This window comes from Vipera berus (genome assembly GCF_964194415.1).
Source record: "Vipera berus genome assembly, chromosome: 3".
NCBI lineage: Eukaryota > Metazoa > Chordata > Lepidosauria > Squamata > Viperidae > Vipera > Vipera berus.
This window is the reverse complement of record NC_138204.1, coordinates 176,282,659-176,306,274: the sequence shown is the minus strand read 5'-3', so window position 1 is coordinate 176,306,274 and position 23,616 is coordinate 176,282,659. Positions and strand designations below refer to the sequence as shown.

The following is a 23,616-nucleotide window of genomic DNA, read 5'->3' as shown; positions in this document are numbered from 1 at the left end:
CAAAGTTCAACATGACATTTTTTCTGTAAATTTAAATGCATACTTACTATTAATGTGCAGTTCCGATTCCAAGCAAGAAAATAGTGTACATAGTAAAGAAAGAAGTTTAGACAATTAAAAAGTGGTTAGAAATTTCAGCAACAGAGTGATCTAGAATTCCCCAGAACAACCATTATATATTTAAAAGGAAACTAACAGTCTTGGTATGGCTTTGACAATTCGTAGATCTGAATATTATTGAAGGAGAAAAAAACATTTAGTGCTTATAGAGACCTCAGATAGCAAGAATGGAAAGATTCTTAACTGACTATAGGAAATATTTGGAAGCTATTATTTCTGCCAAAGAAGGTGTTCCAAAGTACTGACTTGAAAGGGTGTCCAAACTTATGCACCTGCCATAGAGACCATTTCCTTGCTTTAAATTATTGAACATCTGTACATAGTTGATGAACATGCATTCAGATTTTTTAAAAGATGGCGTGTTCTGTTCTGTGCCATGGAGAGGTTATGCCTGCTTGTGCTCACTTCAAAATTCATTGACATATAAAATTTGTCCATGGGTGCCTAAAACTTTTTGTGCAACTATAAATTGTTGCAATTTCATACAAATGTTCCAGGTTTATAGTTGGTATAAAATTATTGCTGCACAATTTTGTCATGTGATAATGCTCTTGGGTCTCATGTTTATATCTAATAAATGACTCATAGTTTTAAATACTTTCCCTTAATTTGCAAGGATTTTTCGGGAGGATCAGACATAGTAGAATGAAGAAACAATATTCTATATTCAGAATTTTCTATTCTTTTCAATTATGCCATTTTGGTGTAACTACCCAATGCGTGTTCCAGGATTTTCTGAGGGCTGATTTAAGTTTCAGCTTTGATTGAGAGTTGCCTTCATTTTGTGCACATTTTCATTTTTAACTATAATTGTTTTGATATTTTTTCCCTATGTTTATTCACCTGTCTGTAAGCTCAGTAATGTTTATTTTGAAGGGATATATTTACTATTGTGCTATGATCTCATGATTTAGGCTACTTTAGAAAGTTAAAGTGCGTTTGAGATTGGCATAAACAACATATTTTTATAGCATGTAAGCATGCTATTAGTGTTAAAAACCTAAACAATATTGATGGGAGAAATGAAACAATACAGATTTCTACTGATAGCATGCCTTATTTATGGAATAATGACTGAAAGTTCTAATTTTATATTTTTGCTAATATTCATAAGACTTTTATATATGTTGTTGCAATAATCAACATTAGCATCAAACATCACACCTATACAATACATAGCATTGGGTTTTTGATCTCTGAACTATTAGGCAAATAATCTGACTGTTGACTGTTTATTTTTTTCATTCAAATGCCTTTTTCAGAAGAGCTGGCACTATTCTCTCCCACAAAGAAACATTAACCTCTGCATTGACCCAGCACACAAGGGACCCTCACCCACCAGGAGGCCTTGATCAGCCAGGAGGTGATAGGATTTAACAAACAGGTGGCTGAAAAAACAATTCCATGGTCCCTGTTATCAGGACAAACAAATTCAAATTTTTCACAGATTATACAGTATATTTCTTCATTATATTGCCAATAACTCCAGGCATCAAACATACCTAATGCTCCCTCCTCCTCTTTTCCCCACAACAACAACCCTATGAGGTAAATTGGGCTGAGAGAAAATGACTAATCCAAAGTCACCCAGATAGCTTTTATGCCTAAGGCAGTACTAGATCTTACAGTCTCCTTTCTAGCCTGGTGCCTGAACCACTAGGCCAAACTGGTTCACACCATTTAAGACAACACCACAGGCACCTCCTGAAGTGTTTAGCCTTCTTGTGGTGTTTACTCATTGATTCTTATCCCGTCCTCTTTCAAACATTTACTATGGTCTAATTTAGATCAACCTTTTATATACAGTATACTTGTTTTAACACTGCTCTCAAGTTGCCTCTTAGTCTTGTACATACTTTTTCCACTGTTGTGGTTGAATAGTTTTTTCTGATCTTTTTCTCCAGCTCTTTAATTATCTTAATCATAGTCATGCTCCAGGCATAATCCAGAGTGTCAGTATCGTCTTTAAAATATAAATTCCAGAACTAAAGATAGTATTCCAAAATCAGTCAAACTTGTGTACAATAGACTAAAGTTACAATGTCTTGTAACTTGTTCTTCCTTTTTTAACACAGCCTAAGATTTTTTTATTCTTTTTCAGCAACTATATTATGTACTGTTGCCTAATATTTAGGCAGTGTTAGGTTTCCTAGTTTTCTAAGTACTGCTAAGTGAAGTCTCTTATACTTTCACTGATATCATTTGTTGGCTTTAGCCAGGTATTACTCCAGATTTTAATCCTGATTTTCAGGTACCATCTATTTGCTACCGTCTGGTTTTATCAGTTGTAGATTTTACAAATACCCATTTTCACATTTTTTTTAGATCACATCAAAAAAGAACAGCAGTTATGCGGGACATGCATTTGTAGTTAACTAGTGAGTAAATTATCTAACAGTAGTGTATATACAGTTACATATTTACTATCTTTTCAACATGAATATAATGTCATATAGTTGCTGAAAAAAATCGCATTCTTGCGATCTACCATATTGAATAATAGTAAGCATGTATGCTGTATATGTTGATAAGCATGCAAACAGAAATATGAAACTGGTCTGCATGACCTACTCTTAATATAGGTAGTCCTCAACTTATGACCACAGCTGAGTCCAAAATTTCTGTTGTTAAGCAAGATAGTTGTTCAGTGAATTTTACCCCATTTCACCTTTCTTGCCACAGTTGTTAAGTGAGTCACTGAAGTTAATAACACAGATGTTAAGTGAATCTGGCTTTCCCATTCACTTTGCTCGTCATTAGGTTGCAAAAGGTAATCACATGACCCGGGATACTGCAACTGATATAACTAAATGCCAGTTGCCAAGTGCCCAAATGTTAATCATGGAGATATAGCAATTTTCATAAGTGTGAAAAATGGTCATGAGTCACTTTTTTCATGCTGTTGTAACTTCAAACAGTCACTAAATAAATAGTTGCAAGTCGAGGACTACCTGTATTATGCTAACTGCTCTGTCTTTTGCCTTTTTGGAAAAGGTGCAAACATTCTTCCCATCTTTATTATTATTTTTAATCATCTTGTCTTTTTTAACAATTTGAATTTATGTGACCTTGGAGCCTAGGCCTTATAAAGGATTTTAATGCTTTCTTCTCTGAATTGTAAGTCCCTTTCTATGTCATTTATTCTACTTCCATGCAATTTTTTTGTGGAAGAAAGAAGCAAAGTAGGATTATGATGTTAATAACTAATAAAGAGAAGGTATAACTTTTGAGAATTTTTCTGTAGCAAAGCTTCTTTGATCATCTTCATTTTTTCAATAAGTGTTAGTGATAAGGTAATCTTAACTATTCAGATTACTGTACTGTATTGTTTTCTTACGTCCCTTTATTACTTAATAGAAGTTGCTTCTGATCCTCACATGTTTAGAGATCTCATTCTACAGCCACTTTTTTGAGGCCCCCAGTTTTCTTTCTCATAAGAATAATTTGCTTTAGCATTTCAATTGTATTCGTCTTTAGCATTCAGTATGTATTTAGTGATTCTGTACAGGGGGAAGGTCTCCAATTGCAAAGAAGAAAGAGACGTACATGTGTGGTGTCTTGTACCTTTTGATTAAAAATATATATTTCCAATTTAGAAATTAAGCCGAAATAGTATTTTTCATGAAGTATTCCTACAGTGCTTTGGCTCTTGCAGTTAAAAGTAAAATCAGTTAGTGGCCTGAGAAGAATGTTCTTAATTTTGAATTTGTTTGAATGTCTCTCCGAGTGATTAATCAGCACAGTGGAACCACTGACCCAATATGAGCGGTGATTACTTGTGTGAAACAAGACCTTTCTTCTAGACATGTGGCTGAAAAAAATCCAATTAGGCAAGTTTGGTGGTTTCAAAGTTGTACAGTTTGTTTTTCACATGTTCATTTTAAAAAATTGAGAAACAGGGATTTTGTGACTACCCCTGACTACTTCCAATAGCTGAGAGACAGAAGAAGAGAGAGGAAGCTATTGAAGCCACAGAAAATTAAACAAGCATTGAGATGAATATGCTAATTGTATTCATGCACGTTTTCATTGGAAATACTCATTTCAGACTTTTCCAGAAAACCTGCATCTCTGCTTCTCAGTAATAGTACTCTTGCTATGAAACTTCCTACTGTATCTTTGGAGATGCATCAACTGTTTCTCCACAATTCAGTGTCACTGCTTGCTTAAGATATACATCTTCATCAAAATGCTTGAAACTTTCAGATACTTTTTCTAGTAGCTAGAACTTTTGGTATTAAAATGCTCTGGTATTTTGTAGTATTTAATTGTTGTGATTCACAGAAGAATGGTATATAATTAAAATAATAAAATTTTAGGAAAGATTTAGAAGTTACCATGTTTCCTCGAAAATAATATTTGCCTCTAAAAGAGGCACCAGGTTTTATTTTCAGGTGGTGTCTTTTCCACTCACCTTGCAGCGGCACTGACAGCCCTGCCCAACCAGCCAACTTCTTCTGCAGCTGAGAATGGAGCTCCGGCCTGCATTTCACAGTCAGGATTTTCTCGAAGGCCTCTGCATCCGAGAACTGAGCTGCGGATTGAATCCATAGCTCAGTTTTCTGCTGCAGAGGCCTTCCGGAAAGGCCGGAGCTCCATTCTCAGCTGCAGAATGAAGCTGCTCCTTTGGCTGCAGAAGAAGTGGGCTGGCGAGGCCTGTGTCGATCCATGGGAGGCCAAGCTGCAATGGTAAGCTCCACCCCCCCACCCTAGCTTGATTTTTAGGTGTGCGCCTCGCCCCAAAATTAGGGCTTATTTTTGGGATACACGGGAAACACGGTACTTGAGCTACCTTAATGAAAGTGATACACACTTATGTTTCTTTGTTTTAAAGCTTATAAATGTTTGTGTGTGTGTGTGTGCGTGTGTGTGCGCACGCATTGTATTGCATTATGCATTGTATTTCAATAAACTGGGATGTTATAACTGTTAGTTTTATCAATATCCATATCTGAAATAAAGGAGTTTATGTTTTGTACAAGTAGATTTTATTTAGCTTTTTAAGTTAATAGATAATGGTCAATCTGTCCTAAGTAAATTATTTTCATACATAATCTCCAAATAAACAGCAGTATAGAAGCATATCTGTGTTTGTTATAAAACTGCTTTAGTTTAGTTATATCATTTCTGAATCCATGGACTAAAACTTATTTCCTGAATATATCTGAGCAACAGATTACTAGCATAGATAGATGTGTGGGGGTGGACTTACTTACAAAGTCTATTTGTGGCTACAGCTGTGCTATTTAAATGGCATTTATCAGTCTTCCACCATTCTCTATTGTAATCTAGTCTTTATTTTAAGATATAACGTAAGTATTCTGTTCAAGAATTACAGAGTAGAAGTCGTCCTCCATACCCACCTTTTCATTCAGCGACCATTCAAAGTTACAATGGTGCTGAAAAAAATAACCTTTGTACCAATGCCCACATTTAATGACCTTCACAATGTCCTTCCATTATGTGATCACCATGATAGTAAATGTTGTCCTGTGCCTGGCCTCCCCTTCGCTTGCTGTTGTCTTTTTGTCGGCAGTCTCTCCCATTCCTGATCCATTCCGCACCTCACTCAAAGTGGAAAGATTGCAGAGGAAGGAATTACAAGAGAGCAAGCAGGTACAGGATGGGTGTTTGAGTAGACCTCTTGTGGCTGCTGGCAGGAGCACATTGCTTTCAATGTATATTCCCCATTGTGGGCCTACTTACTCTCTTGCAATGCTTTCCTCTTCAGTGAATGTACATACAAGTATTAATTCCCTTTTTTGTTGTTTATCCCAGTGTCAGGTGAGCTTTCCAAAGGACAAGGAAATGGTTAGGGGGCAAAAAGCCTAAGTTGTGACTGATTAGTCTTGTCAGTTTCAAGCTAGCTATCCCAGTGCTGGGGAGGGAGGTCATGGTCACATGATTTCCTATTTAGTGACCACTTCGCTGATCAATGGAGTTGCCTGTCTCAATTTTCACTAACTGAAATCTATCAATATTGTTCCATTCTATATGTCACAGTTTAATGTTCTCTAAATAAAGATATTTTAATAGGTTTTCCACTGACTGAAATGTAATTATTAACTAGTTTCCTTTTGCATATGTATTCACAATTTCTGTTTTTCACTGTTAGGTGTTTGATGCTCCAGAAACAACATTCTTTTGCCAAAGTCTAATGAGGAAAATACTTTGTTTAGCAATCCGGCTATTTATAAAGGCAGTGATACCTCCATGCAGTTCCTGAAGGTAAACTTTCTGTCTTGCTTTCAATATAAGATTCATACAGACTCATAATAGCTCCCACTACTATATTAAGGTTTACTTTTGTGGAGTTTTTATCCTTTTAATATAATTTTGTGATAACGTACCCTGGCAACTTTTAATAGTGTTTCTGGTCAACTTATACCAGCATTGCTCTTACAGTTTGCAAATTATTGTAAGTAGAAAACACTGAATTTAGCCTGAATTATGGAGTAATTATTGGGGAATAAGAATAAGACAAAAATGTTTAGAAATCAAAACAACTTTTTATTTGGTACACTGGCATAGCATCAGATGAAGATCTAATTATCGGGAAGCTCAGTCAGTGATAGATAACAATATCCCTTTGGGTGGACGAGGAGGAAATAGTGAATAATATTGATAAATGCTTAGGCTGCTACAATGTGGCTTGAAGGATGTATTGTAAAGGACCACTTAGAATGAGTCTGTGAGATGAACAGTTTGGTCCCTGAAAGGATTACTTCTGTATAGCATTACTGAAGTAAAATCCAGTACCTCCAATGCAAAATGTAATTATCAGTGATTTATTTGAATGGCAAACTACTAGTATTATTGTAGGGAAAACTACCATGATCTTAAATGCTATTAAAATTCCTGCCCAGCTCTGTTGATTGATCCTTAATCACATTCTCTAATAAAATATATTTAAATTAGGGCATTTGGGTGATCAAACCATGAATAACAAAGTTCTAGGCTAAGCTCTATTTTTGTTTCAATAATTGATCTAGGATAAAAGGTTTGCTTTCCAATGAGTTACACTACCTCTGGCCAGTGAGCCCATTTAGAGTAGTATTGGCTATATAAAAAGCTATAAGGCAGAAAACTATATAAAACATTCTTATGTCCTATACCCGAGTGTAAATTATGGGCAACAAAAATTTCCAAATGGAGATAATGAGATTCTAACATATTCAGTAGTAGTTCTGTTTTTTTCTGTATTCTGAGAAATAAAAGTATTGGGTATGATCTTTTTCTCTTAATATGAGAGAAAATTTGAAATTACGATGGCACAGAGGGATTTACAACCCCTAGCCAAACGTAGGGCTATTGCAGCACCCCTTCAGTCACATAATTGCAGTCTGGGCTCATGGCAACCTGTTTGTACTAATGACAGGTTGCCAAACACCCTGCAATCATATGATTGCCATGTACAATACTTCCTGCCAGCTTCCCCAGTAAGTCAACAGAGAAGGCTGCAAACCACTGCCACATGGCTAGCTGAAAAAGATCTATCCTGAAATCCAACCTTGGATTTCTGCTTGGATTTTGGGATGGTCTTTCTTCAGTCAGCCTACCTGAGAGCTAAAGCTAAGGCTGGGTGAAGAATGTCCCTCAAGAGATTTCTTCACCCAGCGTCTTTGAGAGCGAAAGCACTGCCCGATGGATTGATTTCACCCTGCATGGGGTGGAGTCTCTCCAGCAGGCAGGAGGAAAATTGCAGCATTGGGCTGGAGAAAAGAAGGCTTAGATCACAAAGATTTGTGCTTTTTTTCCCCCCAGCCAAGTGCCACAGTTCCCTTCTGTGCGTGTAAAAGAGACGCCTGCACCCCGTTCAGTAGGCAGTTCTTTCCATCTGTTTAAAGGACCGTGTGGTTGCTTAATGACCACACATGAGAAAGTTAGGATGCCGTGGTAAAGTTGAGTCGGGTTACACGGTAACCTACTTAATGACTGCAACAACTTACAACCTAAATTCCAGGCTGAATTGTGGTTGAATTAGATTTGGGAAGACCCAGGTTCAAGTCCACTTTCAGGTAGAAAAGCTCACTGGGTGACTTTGGGCTAGGCACTATCCCTCAGCTCAATGTAGCCTATCACTCAGAGGGTTGAAAGAGAAAAGACGATAGAGAGTGCAGTCTGTGCCACCTGCAGGAGGTTTCTGTTTTTATTTATTTGAACAGAAATAAAATTCTTCATGAATGGAGACTGGAGACTACCTGCTCCATATAGGGATATCAAGACTGATATATGTTGGTTCTGTGTCTTTTATATTTGTCATGTAATATATGCATGAATAATATCTTGACTAGAGCTAAATGATTTAGATAATTTCAGTATTTCTGACTAATACTGTTAAGGAGTTGGGTTTTTTTGTTTTTGTTTTTTACAGTTTCAAAATAATAATAGCAAAGTCAAAGGTATAAGTTTCAGAAACATAAAGAAGTCACCATGAAGTTATATGTATTTCTGGTCAACACTGGAACCACCCTTACCTTTGATACAGAACTTGCAGTACAGAAGTAAGGCATTTTTTAAAAAAATATATTCTAAAAGTAATATTTTGCTAGATTAACTTTCTGTCCCTAGGTATTGGAAACTTTGGAGTTGAGAATTGAAGCAGAACCATTATTAAAATACATCTGTAGCTTCTCTGTGGTGTGTGGAATAAGCCTTTCACTAATGTAGTTACAAGGAGACATATTTGAAAGTTTGCTGGAAACTCACTCTCTTTTGATTTTGCTTTGGTTAATTTTTTTGTAAAACAGCACATGAACTGTATTTTTTGTTACAGTGGTAATATAGAATATATGTCTGTTATAGAGTTTGGATAAACTTTTGCATGTTGCTAACAAATTAAAGGTTGACAAAGTAAAAATTGACATTTTCCATTAATCTTTTAAATAAGGACTAAAAATCCTTGAGTTTTTTTAAAAAAACATTTGATACACAATATGTTTTTTTATTGTTTTATTAGTGTGGCTGATCTTAAACAAGCAATTCAAAACAAATACAGGATAGCCATTCAGTATCAGGTACTGGTTGTCAATGGTGGCGAATGTATGGCAGCTGACAGAAAAGTCTGTAGTTACAGTGCTGGAACGGTAAATATTCAGATAATTTTTAAAATATTTGAATTATTAAATAATGAAAAGAAAGTTGAAATAACTTATTTTATTTTAATACAGGATACAAACCCAATTTTCCTCTTCAATAAAGAAATGATCTTGTGTGAACGTCCTCCAGCCATACCTAAAACAACATTTTTAGCAGAAAATGAGATGGAAATAAAAGTTGAAGAATCCCTTATGATGCCTGCGGTTTTTCACACAGTAGCTTCACGAACACAGCTTGCTGTGGTAAGCAACTTAAAATCTTTTAACAACTTTTATGCAGTTTTGTGATAGAAATATTCAATAAAACACAGCTAGTCTAAAATATTGTAAAATCATTTGTAAATCCAGATATTTTTGTTCTTTCATCTTTATGTTAATATGTTTTGTATCTTTATGTATACTTGAATTAAAGTATACATCAATATACAAAACATAACAAAGGTGAAAGAACAAAAATATCTGGATTACAAATTTTGAATCCCCTGTGTTAATAATTATCAGATTTGTTTTAGAAATAATTACAGACTAAAATATTAAAGATTAGGATGAACTTTGTGGGAAAAGGCAAAGGCTGTGTACCCAAATTACATATGTTCCAAATATATGGAATTCATCTATCAGAATTCTGTAGCAAGCATGGACATTTTTCCGTATTTTGGGAGTTGAAGTCCACACATGAAGCATATTTGATTTGATGTAGAATAGGTATTGATGGTTCAGAAGTGCACGAGCCCAGTGAATATACTTATTTAATTCTAGTTAATATCTAACTCTTAATGCCCTTACTAAATCCATTTTGTTCTTTAGGTTTTTCAAAAATGTTTTTTTTCTTTTCTTTGAATGGAAACCCACTCTTAAATTTGCACAAGTTACTTGTTTTAAGGAAGGAGTTTAGGGTAAAGAGCAGCACAGAAGCAAATGTACTCTTTGCTATGGGAGAGGCAGGTTCTTGAGCTGTGTGAACACTTTAATTGTGTTTGCAGAATAAAGAAACTTGGCTGTGCAATAAGATATCTAGATTTCATACATCTTCTCTTCATCAAGTAGATAAAGAAACTTTTGGCACTAAGGAATTCAATTCTTTCAGGAAGAGCTCCCCAGCACTATCCCTTAAAATAGAAATTTAAGTAGCAGCTGATAATGGATATGATAGAGTAAGTATTTTTCAATTTCTGGCATTTCAAATGAGACATGTCAAATAGTAGATAATAGGGGAGTACCTTGCCTGTGCTAGCTGGGAAACAATAATCAATACAGTTTCCTAAATATCCACATTATTCGAAAATGAACTTGTTATCTTTGTTGTCATAACATCCAATGTTAATGAAAGAAAGCTCCTGAGACAGTTTTCTATATGGGTTTTATTTTTTTGCTGGCCTTATACAATATTATTTCTACTATCAATAACTGAAATTCCATAATGAATTTTCGCATTTTGTAAAAACAATAGTCAGGGATAATAGCAAAACTAACATGGGTAGTCATGTTATTATTTTGAAACAATGTTTGGTTTCACTTATATAAATTATTATAGTGCTGGTGCTTATGAAAGCACAAGTATGTTTTACCAGAAATCTAAATTTATGCTAAGGGATAAAATTCCCATTACAGATACAGAGTTTTTGCTTGTTTGTTTCTTAACAGCATGCTTCTCTAATTTAATAGAAACACAGAATCAGTGATAAGGAGAAGCAGACTGTTCCTAATATATAATTTCGGAAACAACATTCTTGAGTATCTTTCTTTCTGGAACTGAACTTTTCTTTTTATCTACAAAAAAGACAAAGGATACTACAGAAAAATGAGAACTATATTGCTCCTGTCATATAGACATTTCTTCTGAGAAGGTTTACTGAAAAAGTTTAGGTGGTTTATCTTCTCCTGAAGGTTTAAAATTATTATTCTGGAATAAATTAAATTAAATTAAAATTAAATGTTCTGGAAGTTTTTAACAAGAGACTGGACAACCATGGTATAGGCCAAGGGTTTCTTGCCTGAGCAGGGTGTTGGACTAGAACACCAACTCCAACTCTATTATTGTTGTTGTTGTTATTCACAAATGCTTTCAAGGGCATTTCTTGTCATACAAGACACATTTTTCTTGAGCTATATTTTTATGTTTCGTATTTCTTCCCTTAGAAATGCATGTTATGTTTATATGTTTTAACTATAAAAAATAGGCTATTAATATTTAACGTATTTGTTTATACAGGAAATGTATGAAATAGCCAAAAAACTTTGCTCCTTCTGTGAAGGCCTCGTTCATGATGAACATCTTCAGCACCAAGGCTGGGCTGCTATAATGGCAAATTTGGAAGATTGCACATATTCTTATCAAAAACTGCTTTTCAAATTTGAAAATGCATATTCAAGTTACCTGCAATCCATAGATGATATTAAACTGAAACTTACACAGTAAGTTTGCCTTTTGACTCTTCAGTAAGAAGCTAATGATATAAAACTACTGAAAACTTAGGTTTTATGAGTTTGTACATTTGTTTTGACTTTGTTTCATACGTTAGTTCTAGTGCTTGGTCTTTAATACCAATTGAGAGGAAAGCAGCAAGTAATTGTAATTATATTACTTAGGAATTCTGGAAACATGACAATATGTTCTTATGCTAAAGACCAGATCCCTTTGAATTTAGTGGAACATAGTCATTGGTGTATTATCCAAAAAACAGATGACTGAAAACATAAGTCAGCAAATGTTTGCAGTGGATTTCATTTGCTGACTTATTATTTGTGTACTGATAATTAAATTGGAAAGCATTCATGTGAACAGTTGCATGTTATTAAAGCATAATACAAATTATGGTAGCCTTTTTTCATAAGGAGAGGCCCCATACAGTTAAGTAGGTTTTTAGGCTTCATTATTTAAGATGAGGAGGAGGAGGACAATGATGGATAATTATAGACTACGTGTTTGAATGTTTTGAGAGCTAATTTCCAGATAATTACATAATTTATTTTCAAACTTTCCATTCAAAATTTGAAAGAAAACAGTATTACTGTATAATTAATGTTGCTATATACATAACATTGAAAGCAATTTTGGTGCAGTGATTGCAGCATCAGTTTTGCCCTCTTTTACGACTTTTCTTGCCACAGCAGTTAAGGGTATTTTATTTTATTTTTATTTTAATTCCATTTATATCCTGCCCTTCTCTGAAGACTCAGGGCGGCTTACAAGCTTAGCAGTAGCCTTCATTCTATGTATATGCCTGCTTATTAGGGCTTTCACACACACCCCCAAGCGGCATTATTACAAAGTCAGCTTAATTGCCCCCAACAATCTGGGTCCTCATTTTACCTACCTCGGAAGGATGGAAGGCTGAGTCAACCTTGAGCCTGGTGGGATGCGAACCTGCACTAATTGCAGGCAGCTAGTGTTACTTAAGGAGGCATTAGCCCACTGCTCCACCAAGGCTCTTTCTATCACTGCAGTTGTTAAATTAGTAACCCAGTTGTTAAGTGAATATGGCTTCCCCGTTGATTTTGCTTGTCAGAAGGTTGCAAAAGGGTATTACAGGCCCTGGGAACTGCAACTGTCATAAATATGAACCAGTTGCTAAATACCAGAATTTTGATCACATGACCCTGGGGAATGCTGCAATGGTCATAAGTGTGAAAGATGGTCATAAGTCACTTTTTTCAGTGCCATTGTAACTGAATGATCACTAAACGAATGGTTGTAGGTCGAGGGCTACCTGTATGAGTTCTAGTCCAGCCTCAGGCACAAATCCAGCTGGATAATTTTGAGCCAGTTATTTTCTCTCAGTCATTTTCTCTTCGGCAAAAGCAAAGCTCTTCCAAAATCTTGCCAAGAAAATTGTGGGGACGTGTCAACACTGACTCAATGGCAGACACACATAAAATACATAACATTGATAAAGTTAGTGCAAATTAATTTTTAACTACATGATTTCCTAATTTAAATATGGATAAACATTTCACATTATTTGATATCCTTTTAAAGTATACATTAAAAAATTAGTTGTAGTGAAGAGATAATTAAGACATTTAATATTTGATTGTCTGATAAAGCCTTTGGATAAAATTAGAAGAATTAAGGTGACATTGTAGTGAAAAGACTGAAAAGCATATTATCCATGCAAGATATCACATCTTTGTTTGTTTATACTTAACAGCATTTGTTTATTTATTTTCCCAAGCTTAGGGGCTGCTGTGTCTATTATGGCCAAGATCCCATTGCTGGAGTGCCTAACTAGAAATAGTTACAGGGAGTGTTTGGAACGAATGGATTCTTCCACTGATCATGGAGGAACCGAAGGCGAAGACACTGAAAATGAGAAGTCGGCTGAAGTTACGCTTTCTCCTGATACACTTAAAATGAACAAACAATTATTGATAGCCTCATTTTGCAAGTCGGTGGAACATCCAACCCCAGATGATCCAGATTTTGAAAAATTGAATGAAAACAGGGAAGCTAGTCACTATTCAGTCCAAGACAGAGATCTTTCAGTGGAGCTGAACGAAAATGATCTGCCTTCTTTTAATGTTTCACTTTTAGACTGGATAAATGTTCAAGATAGACCTAATGATGTTGAGTCCTTGGTCAGGAAATGTTTTGATTCCATGAGCAGAGTAAGTTAAATGTTTTTAAAAACGTCGTTGTGTTCTGTTTTATAATCCTTTGAATTATTCTTTTCTATCTTGTATAACTGTTCTTGTAAGTAACATAGGATGTGAGATCTAAAGTGGCCTTTTCATGTTTGCTTGAAAATAGTAACTACAATTCAGCATAGATTCTTACTGTGGAAGAAGAAGAAGATGTTTTTTATCCATGGCATTTTCTCCCAATAGAATTACTTTGGAGTATATAAGGTTTTTAAAATATTTATATGATATGATACTTGCATATTTTTTTCACAAAGTTTTAATACATACCATTACTTTAACAACTAAAGCGGTGTCAAATGTTCAAGGTAAGGATGGGAGTTTTTTTATAGGTAGTCTTTGACTTACAACCATTTGTTTAGTGACCATTTGAAGTTACAACGGCACTGGAAAAAGTGACTTATGATTGTTTTTCATACTTACAACCATTTCAGCATCCCTGTGGTCACGTGATCAAAATTCAGACACTTGGCAACTGGCATGTATATATGATTCACTTATTAACTGTGGCAAGAAAGATCATAAAATGGAGCAAAACTCACTTAGCAAACAAAATTTTGAATTCAGCTGTGGTCATAAGTCAAGGACTACCTTTATTATATTGCTTATCTGTTGCTAGATGAGAAGAAGTTCCCTGAACACTAATCAGTGTTGCTGTCAGATCTCTCTACTGTTCCGTGAAATCATTTGAGTTGGTTTTCCTCTCAGTTGACTTCCTTCATTTCCTATGTTGATATTAAAAGACTTTTTTTTCTTAGTAGCCTGCTGAAAGGGTGATATTTGGAATTTTCATGCTGGCTAAAAAAGGGGAATGTTGCTTTTTATACAAACATATGTAGCATGATAGGCTGGCAAAAAATACTTCAAGTGAATAACTTAACTAAAAAGCTGTCTAGGTCTCTCTGATTAATTGCATAGTAGTCTATAACAGGTCTTCAAACGTGCCCTTTTTATGACTTGTGGATTTCAACTCCCAGAATTTGTCAGCCAGGCACGCTGGCTGAAAAATTTTGGGAGTTGAAGTCCACAAGTCATAAAAGGGCCATGTTTGAAGACTCCTGGTCTATATCTTATCGGTAATATGAAAAACAAAACTGACTCCCCCAGATTTAGATTATTCATATAGCAATTGACTTGAGCTCATTCCCCATCCAAGCTTCAATCCATTATCAACTGATAGAATCAATACGCAGCAGCAAAAAATATGGGCTTCAAATGAAGAAAATCCAAAATCTGTAGGTTTGATCTTTGAATCCTTGGGAACAGCAATAGGATATATCTTTCTCAGACTGGTGAAGTTCAAACATTTTAGTTTTAAAACTCATAGCCCTATTCAGCATAATAGCCGATAAAGGTACTGTAACAAATGAGTGTTAGACAGCTGTGTTTAATCTGTTTCTGAAATTTATATTCTATCACATAGATGCAAGTTGATCTTAGTAATACATGTTCTACAATTGTGTGGCATCTGACATTGATGTCTACATATATATTGGTAATATCTGTTTCATTATTTGACATTAATTGTGTCTTCCCGTGTATTTCTGTGTTTCAAATGTTTATTCCAGATTTTGCCCTAGACCGCTTTGTATGTCATATAGAAATGCTAACCAATGTATAATTGTAATGAATTTTATATCTATTATAAAAAAGTAGTAATTATTTTTTAATTTCATGACCTATAAGTTCTCCAAAACCTTAAAAAAATCGTATTTTTAACAATCCCCCCTCCCCCCACCCCTACCTATGGCAGTATGAAATTGAACTTGGTTGAATGTGATCAAAACAGTTTCAGATTTTTATCAGCTACTGTCTTTACTTCAACCAGTATTTCTGAATGTTCTAAAGATCCCCTCACTTCTCTCAAACTATCTTTTAAATAAAGGGCAAAAAAGAAATAAAAGAATATATGTATGAGTATGGAGAGAGGAAAGAAGGTGAACATACCTAGAGTGTGACTGGCCCAAAGTCATCCAGTTGGCTTGCAGCTCTCACTGTTGAGGAAATTGCTCTTTATTTTTTAAAGATGTAGTCATATATTTTTTTAATATGCATCCTGTCCTTCAAATGGACATGATTTTCAGGGAGTACAGTTTACCCTGTATACAGTTTAACTGACTACCTTAAGTTATTGTAAATTCTGTAGAATACTTAAGATTTGTTTTGCTCTGTAAGTGCCCCGAGAATATCTCTTGATAGATGAATTCATTATGCTAAAATTGTTATTAAATTGTTAAAATTGTAAGTCGCCCTGAGTCTTCGGAGAAGGGCGGGATATAAATGGGATTAAAATAAAAATAAAATAAAATAAGAGCCTTGGTGGAGCAGTGGGCTAATGCCTCCTTAAGTAACACCAGCTGCCTGCAATTAGTGCAGGTTCCCATCCCACCAGGCTCAAGGTTGACTCAGCCTTCCATCCTTCCGGGGTAGGTAAAATGAGGACCCAGATTGTTGGGGGCAATAAGCTGACTGTAAAATGCCACTTGGGGGGGGGGCGAAAGCCCTAATAAGCAGGCATAGAATGAAGGCTATTGCTAAAAACGTTGATTTGTGCTTAGATTGTAAGCCGCCCTGAGTCTTCAGAGAAGGGCGGGATATAAATGGGATTTTTAAAAAATGTAGTAAATTGAATTGCATAAAGATATCAAGGACTAGTATAAAAATACAAATGATTTTGAGTTGATCTGTGCTGTCCTTTAAATATTTTAAATAGCTGCTGGATTGAATTAATTTATGGATTAAGGGATGGTACTATGAGTGATAACTTCAAATGTCAGTCTGTTTTATTAGAGGAAATAGGCTAATCATATCGAATGCTAACATGCTAATAAATGGGCATGACTTAGACATTTGCTTTGAAAAAAAATTCAGAGTAAGACACTATTAGAGGCTTTGTTTTAAAAGAAACCAGGATTGTATAATTTTAAGGAACTAAACAGCAAGATATAAATAGTTTACTAATGTTGCGCTTTTAAGACAATTTCATAATATAAATCTCATTTAATTGAGTTCTGCCCTCCTGCAACCTTTATAGTAGGTTTCTGTATATGCTACCCTGTGGGCTATCTTTTGTAGAAGCCATTTTTCAATGTTTAATGTTTTATGGTGCTCCAGTGGAAGAGGAGAGGAGGAAAACCTCTTCTGCTTAAGAAATGTGATTACATGAAGGTCATTTTTATCTGTTACATGTTTCTTATTAAGAAAATCTAGCTTAAAATGTACAAGTTTCAGATTACATCATATTACTTACAGTGCATGTATTTGGATACAGATATGTATTATGAGTGGTCCCACAATCAGCCAGATGTTTAGCCTGGTTTTGACATTTTTATTTACCTATCAAGTCCTTCCCAAGAACTTGGAATAGGCCGAATTGTTGCTTGATGATGTTAAAGTATTGTTGGGGAGTGTAATAAAGATATTAGAATGAAAATTGGCATCAACGTGTGCAATTATAGCCATAATGGCAGGAAAATTGTTGAAGATGATGGAATACAGCTTAGCAATGAAGATTTGATAACAGCAGTGATACCAGAAGAAGGCTACAAATATTTTGGGGATTTGAAAGCTTCCAATTTATTACAAAATGAAGTCAAAATACTTCTACTAAATATATTATAGAATCATAAGACTGGAATGGGGCCTTGGAGGTCTTCTAGTCCAACCCTTTGCCCAAGGCAGGAGTCCTTATAGCATCTCAGATAAGTGGTCATCTTGTAAATCTCAAAAGATAGAGCACCCATAACTCCAAGAGGGATGCTGTTCTATTGATCATTCATTCTCACTGTTAGGAAATTCCTCCATATTTTCAGATTTAATCTCCGTCCCATTACTTCCACCTATTACTCCTTATCCTGCCCTCAGGTGCTACAGAGAATCAAACAAGTTCTGAAAATTTTGAAAACTAAGCTAAATGATGGAAGCATCATTAAAGTGATTGGTACTTGAGCAGTCCCTAATATCTGATATACCGCAGGAATAGTTGACTGGACCCAGATAGAATTTGATAATTTGGATCAGAAGACAAGAAAACTAATAACAATGTACCATGCTTTGCACCCCAAAAGTGGTACTGATTGGCTTTATTTGCCAAAAGCTAAAATGGGTAGAGGACTTCTACAGATTAAACAAATTGGAGGAAGAAAACATGGCCTGAATGACTACATTAAGAAAAGCCAAGAACCTTTGATGAAGGGCAGTCAATCAGGAAAAACTTGAAAACAGTAAAGAGGAAGGCCAGATATAGAAAAGAAATAATTGAAAACCGATCTGTTAATTGGAAGAAAATGCCAATGCATGATCAATATTTGAAGGATATTAAAGAAAAAGCTAATTAAAAAACTCACATGGAATTAGTTAAGATCAGGAGTGTTTAAAAAAAAAACCCTGAAGGGCTTATTTTACGACTCACAACAAACTTTGCCAACTAATTTCATGAAGGCAAAAATTCAACATGTCACAACCGCCAATGTCACCTTTGTAGTCAAAAGGATGAAACAATTGACCATTCTGATCAGTGGCTACTGCAAAATTTCACAAATTAACTACGAGCAGCATCATGACCAAGTTGCCAGAATTCATTAGAAACTTTGCCAGATGCTTTCAAACAGACAAGCACTTTGTTCATAACATGCCTGATACATAGTTATTGAAAAGAAGAAAGTCTGGTTCATTGACATTGCTATTCCAGGTGATGCTAGGATTGAGTAAAAACAATTGGGAAAAAAATATGAAATACCAAGACTTGCAGATCAAAGTTGAACATTTATGGGAAAAGAAATCTGTTATACCAATCTTATTATTAGAATCCTCAGAGTAATACCTAAAGGACTGAATTTATTGGACCTGAGTACTCTAATTTTACAAAGGATCACCCTGCTTGGAACTGCCTATATTCTTAAACGTTACCTTAAAAATTCTTAGGTCCTTAGTTAAGACTTGAATTACTAAGTTTTCACTGTTCTTAGACTGTGAATCTAATATAGATCACCCACATATATTAATTTCCCCATAATTTTCTTTCCATAAGAAGTGATTGATTAGGCATTAAATTTGTCTTTTTGTTTTTCAGCTTGATCCAAGAATTATTCAGCCTTTTTTGGCAGACTGTAGACAGACGATTGCCAAATTAGATAATCAGAACATGAAGGCTATTAAGGGACTGGAGGATAGGCTTTATGCGCTGGACCAGATGATAGCTAGCTGCAGCAGGCTCGTTAATGAACAAAAAGAACTTGCTCAGGTAAGTGGTAGTTGTTTTGAATTTGGCAAGATAGCTTTTTTTATAATAATAGTAAATTCTGAAAAATGTTCAATAAATTAGATTTGTTTAGATTAAACTGTGTCCTTTATCTTAACAGAAGATAAATTTGAAATTAAACTTTTTTTTATCAGAGATACGAATATCTTCCTACAACAGTATGAAATTCACTACCTCATTCTTTAGTTCAGGTACTGAATTGGTATGGAGATTTTAGTATAAATTTATTTGCTTCCCAACTCCCAGTTATTCTAAGAGTCTTTAAAGGCATCACAGAGGTTTTCAAGAACTATGCACGTCAGATTTAAGTTCTGTACCTCTGATGTATTACCACTTTTTTGTGTTATTTAGCATTGCAATCATGATTGAAGTCAGTGACCACTTGTACTGAAATTAATATCTGATGTGTCCGATGTACACAGATACATTTCCTGTTGTTTCTTTGAATTAGAGGTATGCTTTGCAGAAGCTACTGAATTGAATTATCCAAAGAATCAGCCATAAAACATAAGGAAATCACAATTCAACAATTGGAAATAGATTAATTCTATGAAATTATGAAATACTTTTCCTCATATGTAGGAACTACCTCTTCCTTAATGTAAAGAGTTAAAAACTTAATTCTAGATGGAGCATTTGGAATGTATTAAGATTTTAGAATTTACCCTATTATGATTATTTTGTTTTTAATTCTCTGCTTTTTTATGATTGCTGCTTGGAGCCATGGGGAGTAGAACACCATAGGAATATTAATAATAATATAAATATTATGGCTGAATAGACAATTAAAAATTTGCTATGCATAATGCATTAGCACAGGGCAGCTCCCATCCTTGAAGTTTTGTATCTTTTAGATTTTTAGATTTTAGATTTTAGATTTTTCCTCCACCTTTATTATTTTTCTAAATAAGGCAGTGAGCGTAAGCTCAACATGTCTGCTTTGAAGATTTAACGTGGTTGTCTGGTGACTTTATTGGAGAGTTGTCTGTGCACATATACACAATTTGAATAACCAGAAAAAGCCTTCAAACTAATTATGCTGAACCTTTCAAAGAAACATCCATTTTAAATGCTTCCATAGTCCTAACATATTACAGTTATATAATCTTCTTTTTTCCTAGGTTAGATTGATTTGCAGTCTTATTCCAATCTGATATAGGGGCTGGGATCCCAAAAGCTAAACATCCCAAGTTTTAAAGGTTTACCTTACTTATTTGTTTTTAAGAATAGCTTTACTGGGCCCATCTTATCACACAATACTTTTTGTAGTTGTCCTTTTCAAAACTTCTTCCCCACATGTTGTGCAAAACTATTTAAGAGTTAAAAAGTTGCAACAAAAATGCATAAATATTTCTAAAATCAATGAGTTAAGAAAGTAGTTCACAATAGCACTATAAATGCAAATAACAGAATACTAATGAAGAAACAATAAAAATCTCTAAATATTTAAAAACAATAGCAGAATTAGTAACCTATGACTAAATTACTGAAGTAAAAATAAACAAGACTGTTGGTACTTAGTAAGTTATTCAGAATGGTGAGAAAACTAATCAATATACAATTAATGACTGCAATTATTTCTGTATTTAAATGAGAGTTGGATATAATTCAAACAAAAATAAAATAAAAGTAGGTAGTTTCTTAATGCATAATTACATGTGTATATAACATTCATTCAATACGGTCAGTAGGTGGCAATATATTATAAGGATTCTTTTATTTAGTTTCTAACATAATGCAACCTTGTTAAACTTAAATTACCTGATGCATTTTTATTGATAAAGTCATTTGGTATCCTTTAGAATATTTTTATATGAAGATATGAAACAATTATTTAGAGCAGAATTCTCGTACCCCCAGGTCACAAGCTGGCATCAGTTTGTGGCCCTTGAGGAAACGGTCTGTGCAAGTGAACAAAGACCCATCCAGCACGCGCGGGATCCAGGCAGTGTGTGCACTCATGCCCCCAATCCCAAAAAACCCTCCCTCCGTGGAACAGGTCCCTAGCACCCAAAAGATTGGAGCCGTTGATCTAGAGTATTCTTATTATTTTGCAAGATCTTAAAGGAGGCTACTGTAGTTTTCTGAAACCATTTTAGCTATTAGTATACCGGTAGATAGAAAACAATTGTCCATAGGTGATTCTGATTTGCGAAAAAGTAATTTATGTCTTCTGAAGTTATTGGGAATGAATTAACATAACATTTATTTGACACAGAACAGAAAATGTTTCTATTTTTAAATCAATTTATTTTATTAAGGGATTTTTGGCTAACCAGAAGAGAGCAGAGAACTTGAAAGATCCTTCTGTACTACCTGACTTGTGCTTGAGCCATGCAAATCAACTGATGATCATGTTAACTAATCACAGGAAACTTTTAGATATTAAACAAAAATGTACTACTGCCAAACAAGAACTTGCAAATAATTTACAAGTCCGACTAAAGTAAGTGAAGCTATTGCAGTAATGTATTTTACCCCATGTATTTTTTTAATTCTATGTGTACTACTATTATAATTACAGTTTAGAAATTATATCTCAAATCTTTTTCTCTTTCTTTCTTTCTTTCTTTCTTTCTTTCTTTCTTTCTTTCTTTCTTTCTTTCTTCTCCTTCCTTCCTTCCTTCCTTCCTTCCTTCCTTCCTTCCTTCCTTCCTTTCTTTCTTTCTTTCTTTCTTTCTTTCTTTCTTTCTTTCTTTCTTTCTTTCTTTCTCTCTCTTGCTCAGAACTATAGAGTTATTATATTCAGGAACCAGCAATTTATTTTGCTGCTATCCACAAAGTTTACAAGCTTCCTTTGCAATTGAGTGCATAGGATTTGACTTCTTTTATTGTAATATCAAGTCTTCAATAGGTCCCTAGCATTAGTAAAATGAATCTCTGAATGTGTATAGTCAAATTTTTTCCAGCTTCAAATTAATGTGGGGGAAAATTTGCATTTGTTATGATAATATAGGGGAAGGTACTATTAAAAAGTGAATAAGCAGAAGAAACAAAGTATATGAAAAGGAGGCAGACGTGTTGACCTCAGTCTTTAGCAGATAAAAGTTACTGTAGAGAACCTTTTTCTACTGAGACTCTCCACATGAATAAAGACACTGGAAGGTCAGAATCTTTCATTGGTCTGTTGCAGACACACTCTCATTTTCACTGCTTTTTGGGTGCTTGGCAACCAGTTCACCTTTATGAGTGTTTTCAAAGGTGGGTCTGGTCACATAAACACTTTGACTTACGATCATATCAACTTATGACTGGAAAACTGGTCCTAATTGCAATCATAAGTTGAAGACTATCTGTGTAATAGTTTATTTGAACAGTTGCCTTTTTTGTTTTTGTTGTGGTTGGTGAATCCAGATTCATATTAGAAATTTGAATGATATGGATTTTAATAGGTATCTGTGGAATGCAGTTACATTCTTAGGTGAGTTTATTTGCTTTGATTTTAATTGCATTTTAATGATGTAACCTATCTGAAATATTCTGTGACTGAGCGGTTTATAAAGCTTTCAAATCATAAATAAGCAAATACCTAGTTGGCAATTATTAGAAGAGCCAGTTCTTTTGAGTGGCTACAGGCTGGTCAGTACTTCTTAATCCAATTTGCCTCACAGATTTGTTGTTTTGGAAAAAAAATAATTTGTGGAATATGAAACCTGTCTTCATGAGCCCCTGAGGAAAGGTAAGGTACATATTTAACAAATAGCTGTTCAGTAGAGAATTTTTCTTTTAATCACCAGTCCAAATTCACTTATTCTCACCTATTCTGTAGGTGGTGCTGCTTCGTCATGCTTCACGCTGACCAAGATGGAGAGAAACTACAAGCATTGCTTCGCCTTGTAACAGAGCTGCTAGAAAGAGTGAAAATTGTAGAAAAGCTCAGTAATGTCCCACAGATGTACTGTTTGGCAGTTGTTGAAGTTGTAAGAAGAAAAATGTTTGTGAAACACTACAGAGAGGTAAGTAACTTGAGTAGATAATTTAGACCTAAAATATTTTATAAATTTGTGTCTAATATCTTTTTGCCTTATAGAGAAAATGTGTTTGTACATTTGTGTTTAATTATTATTATTATTTTGTTTCATAGTGGGCTGGTGCATTAGTAAAAGATGGTAAACATCTTTATGATGCAGAAAAAGCCAAAAGGGAATCTTTTGGAAAATTATTTAGTAAGTATTGTAATTATTTCTCTCCTCTCAAGCTACAATGGCACAAACAACATCATAACATTAGAAGAAATGTGTATCTTGAATAAATTAGTGTTGATTTTTATATTATATCCAATTATATGTAGCATAATTATAACATATGATGATTTTTGTAAGATTTGAAGCTGGCAAGGTGGAAATTAGCAGTATCCTGCCAGACAGAACCATTATGTAAACTTTGAACAGATGTAAGGCTGGAAAAGATTGAGCAAGACTCCATTGACTTGGAACAGGTCAGGGGAAAAAATTAGAATTTAAATCCTGGATGATGGTCTGTTGACAATGGATCCTG

General features: G+C 34.6%; 1 protein-coding gene across 6 annotated transcripts in view; it reads left to right on the top strand.

Moving 5' to 3' along the window:
• The window catches only part of RB1CC1 (RB1 inducible coiled-coil 1), a 55,468-nt gene that overhangs the window by 1,633 nt on the left and 30,219 nt on the right, over window positions 1-23,616 (top strand). For 5 of the 6 annotated variants that reach the window (XR_014026056.1, XM_081324862.1, XM_081324861.1 and 2 more), the window contains exons 2-11: window positions 6,236-6,348; window positions 8,495-8,624; window positions 9,080-9,206; window positions 9,291-9,461; window positions 11,431-11,633; window positions 13,394-13,826; window positions 18,931-19,101; window positions 21,381-21,565; window positions 22,889-23,075; window positions 23,204-23,285. Coding sequence is in view for 5 of the 6 variants with exons in the window: in XM_081324862.1 (XP_081180988.1) it covers window positions 8,554-8,624; window positions 9,080-9,206; window positions 9,291-9,461; window positions 11,431-11,633; window positions 13,394-13,826; window positions 18,931-19,101; window positions 21,381-21,565; window positions 22,889-23,075; window positions 23,204-23,285 (1,630 nt within the window). In the remaining variant the exon portion in view is untranslated. Of the gene's footprint in view, window positions 1-5,714; window positions 5,737-6,235; window positions 6,349-8,494; window positions 8,625-9,079; window positions 9,207-9,290; window positions 9,462-11,430; window positions 11,634-13,393; window positions 13,827-18,930; window positions 19,102-21,380; window positions 21,566-22,888; window positions 23,076-23,203; window positions 23,286-23,616 lie in introns of those variants that run through there. The other variant, XM_081324860.1, reaches the window with a different exon arrangement.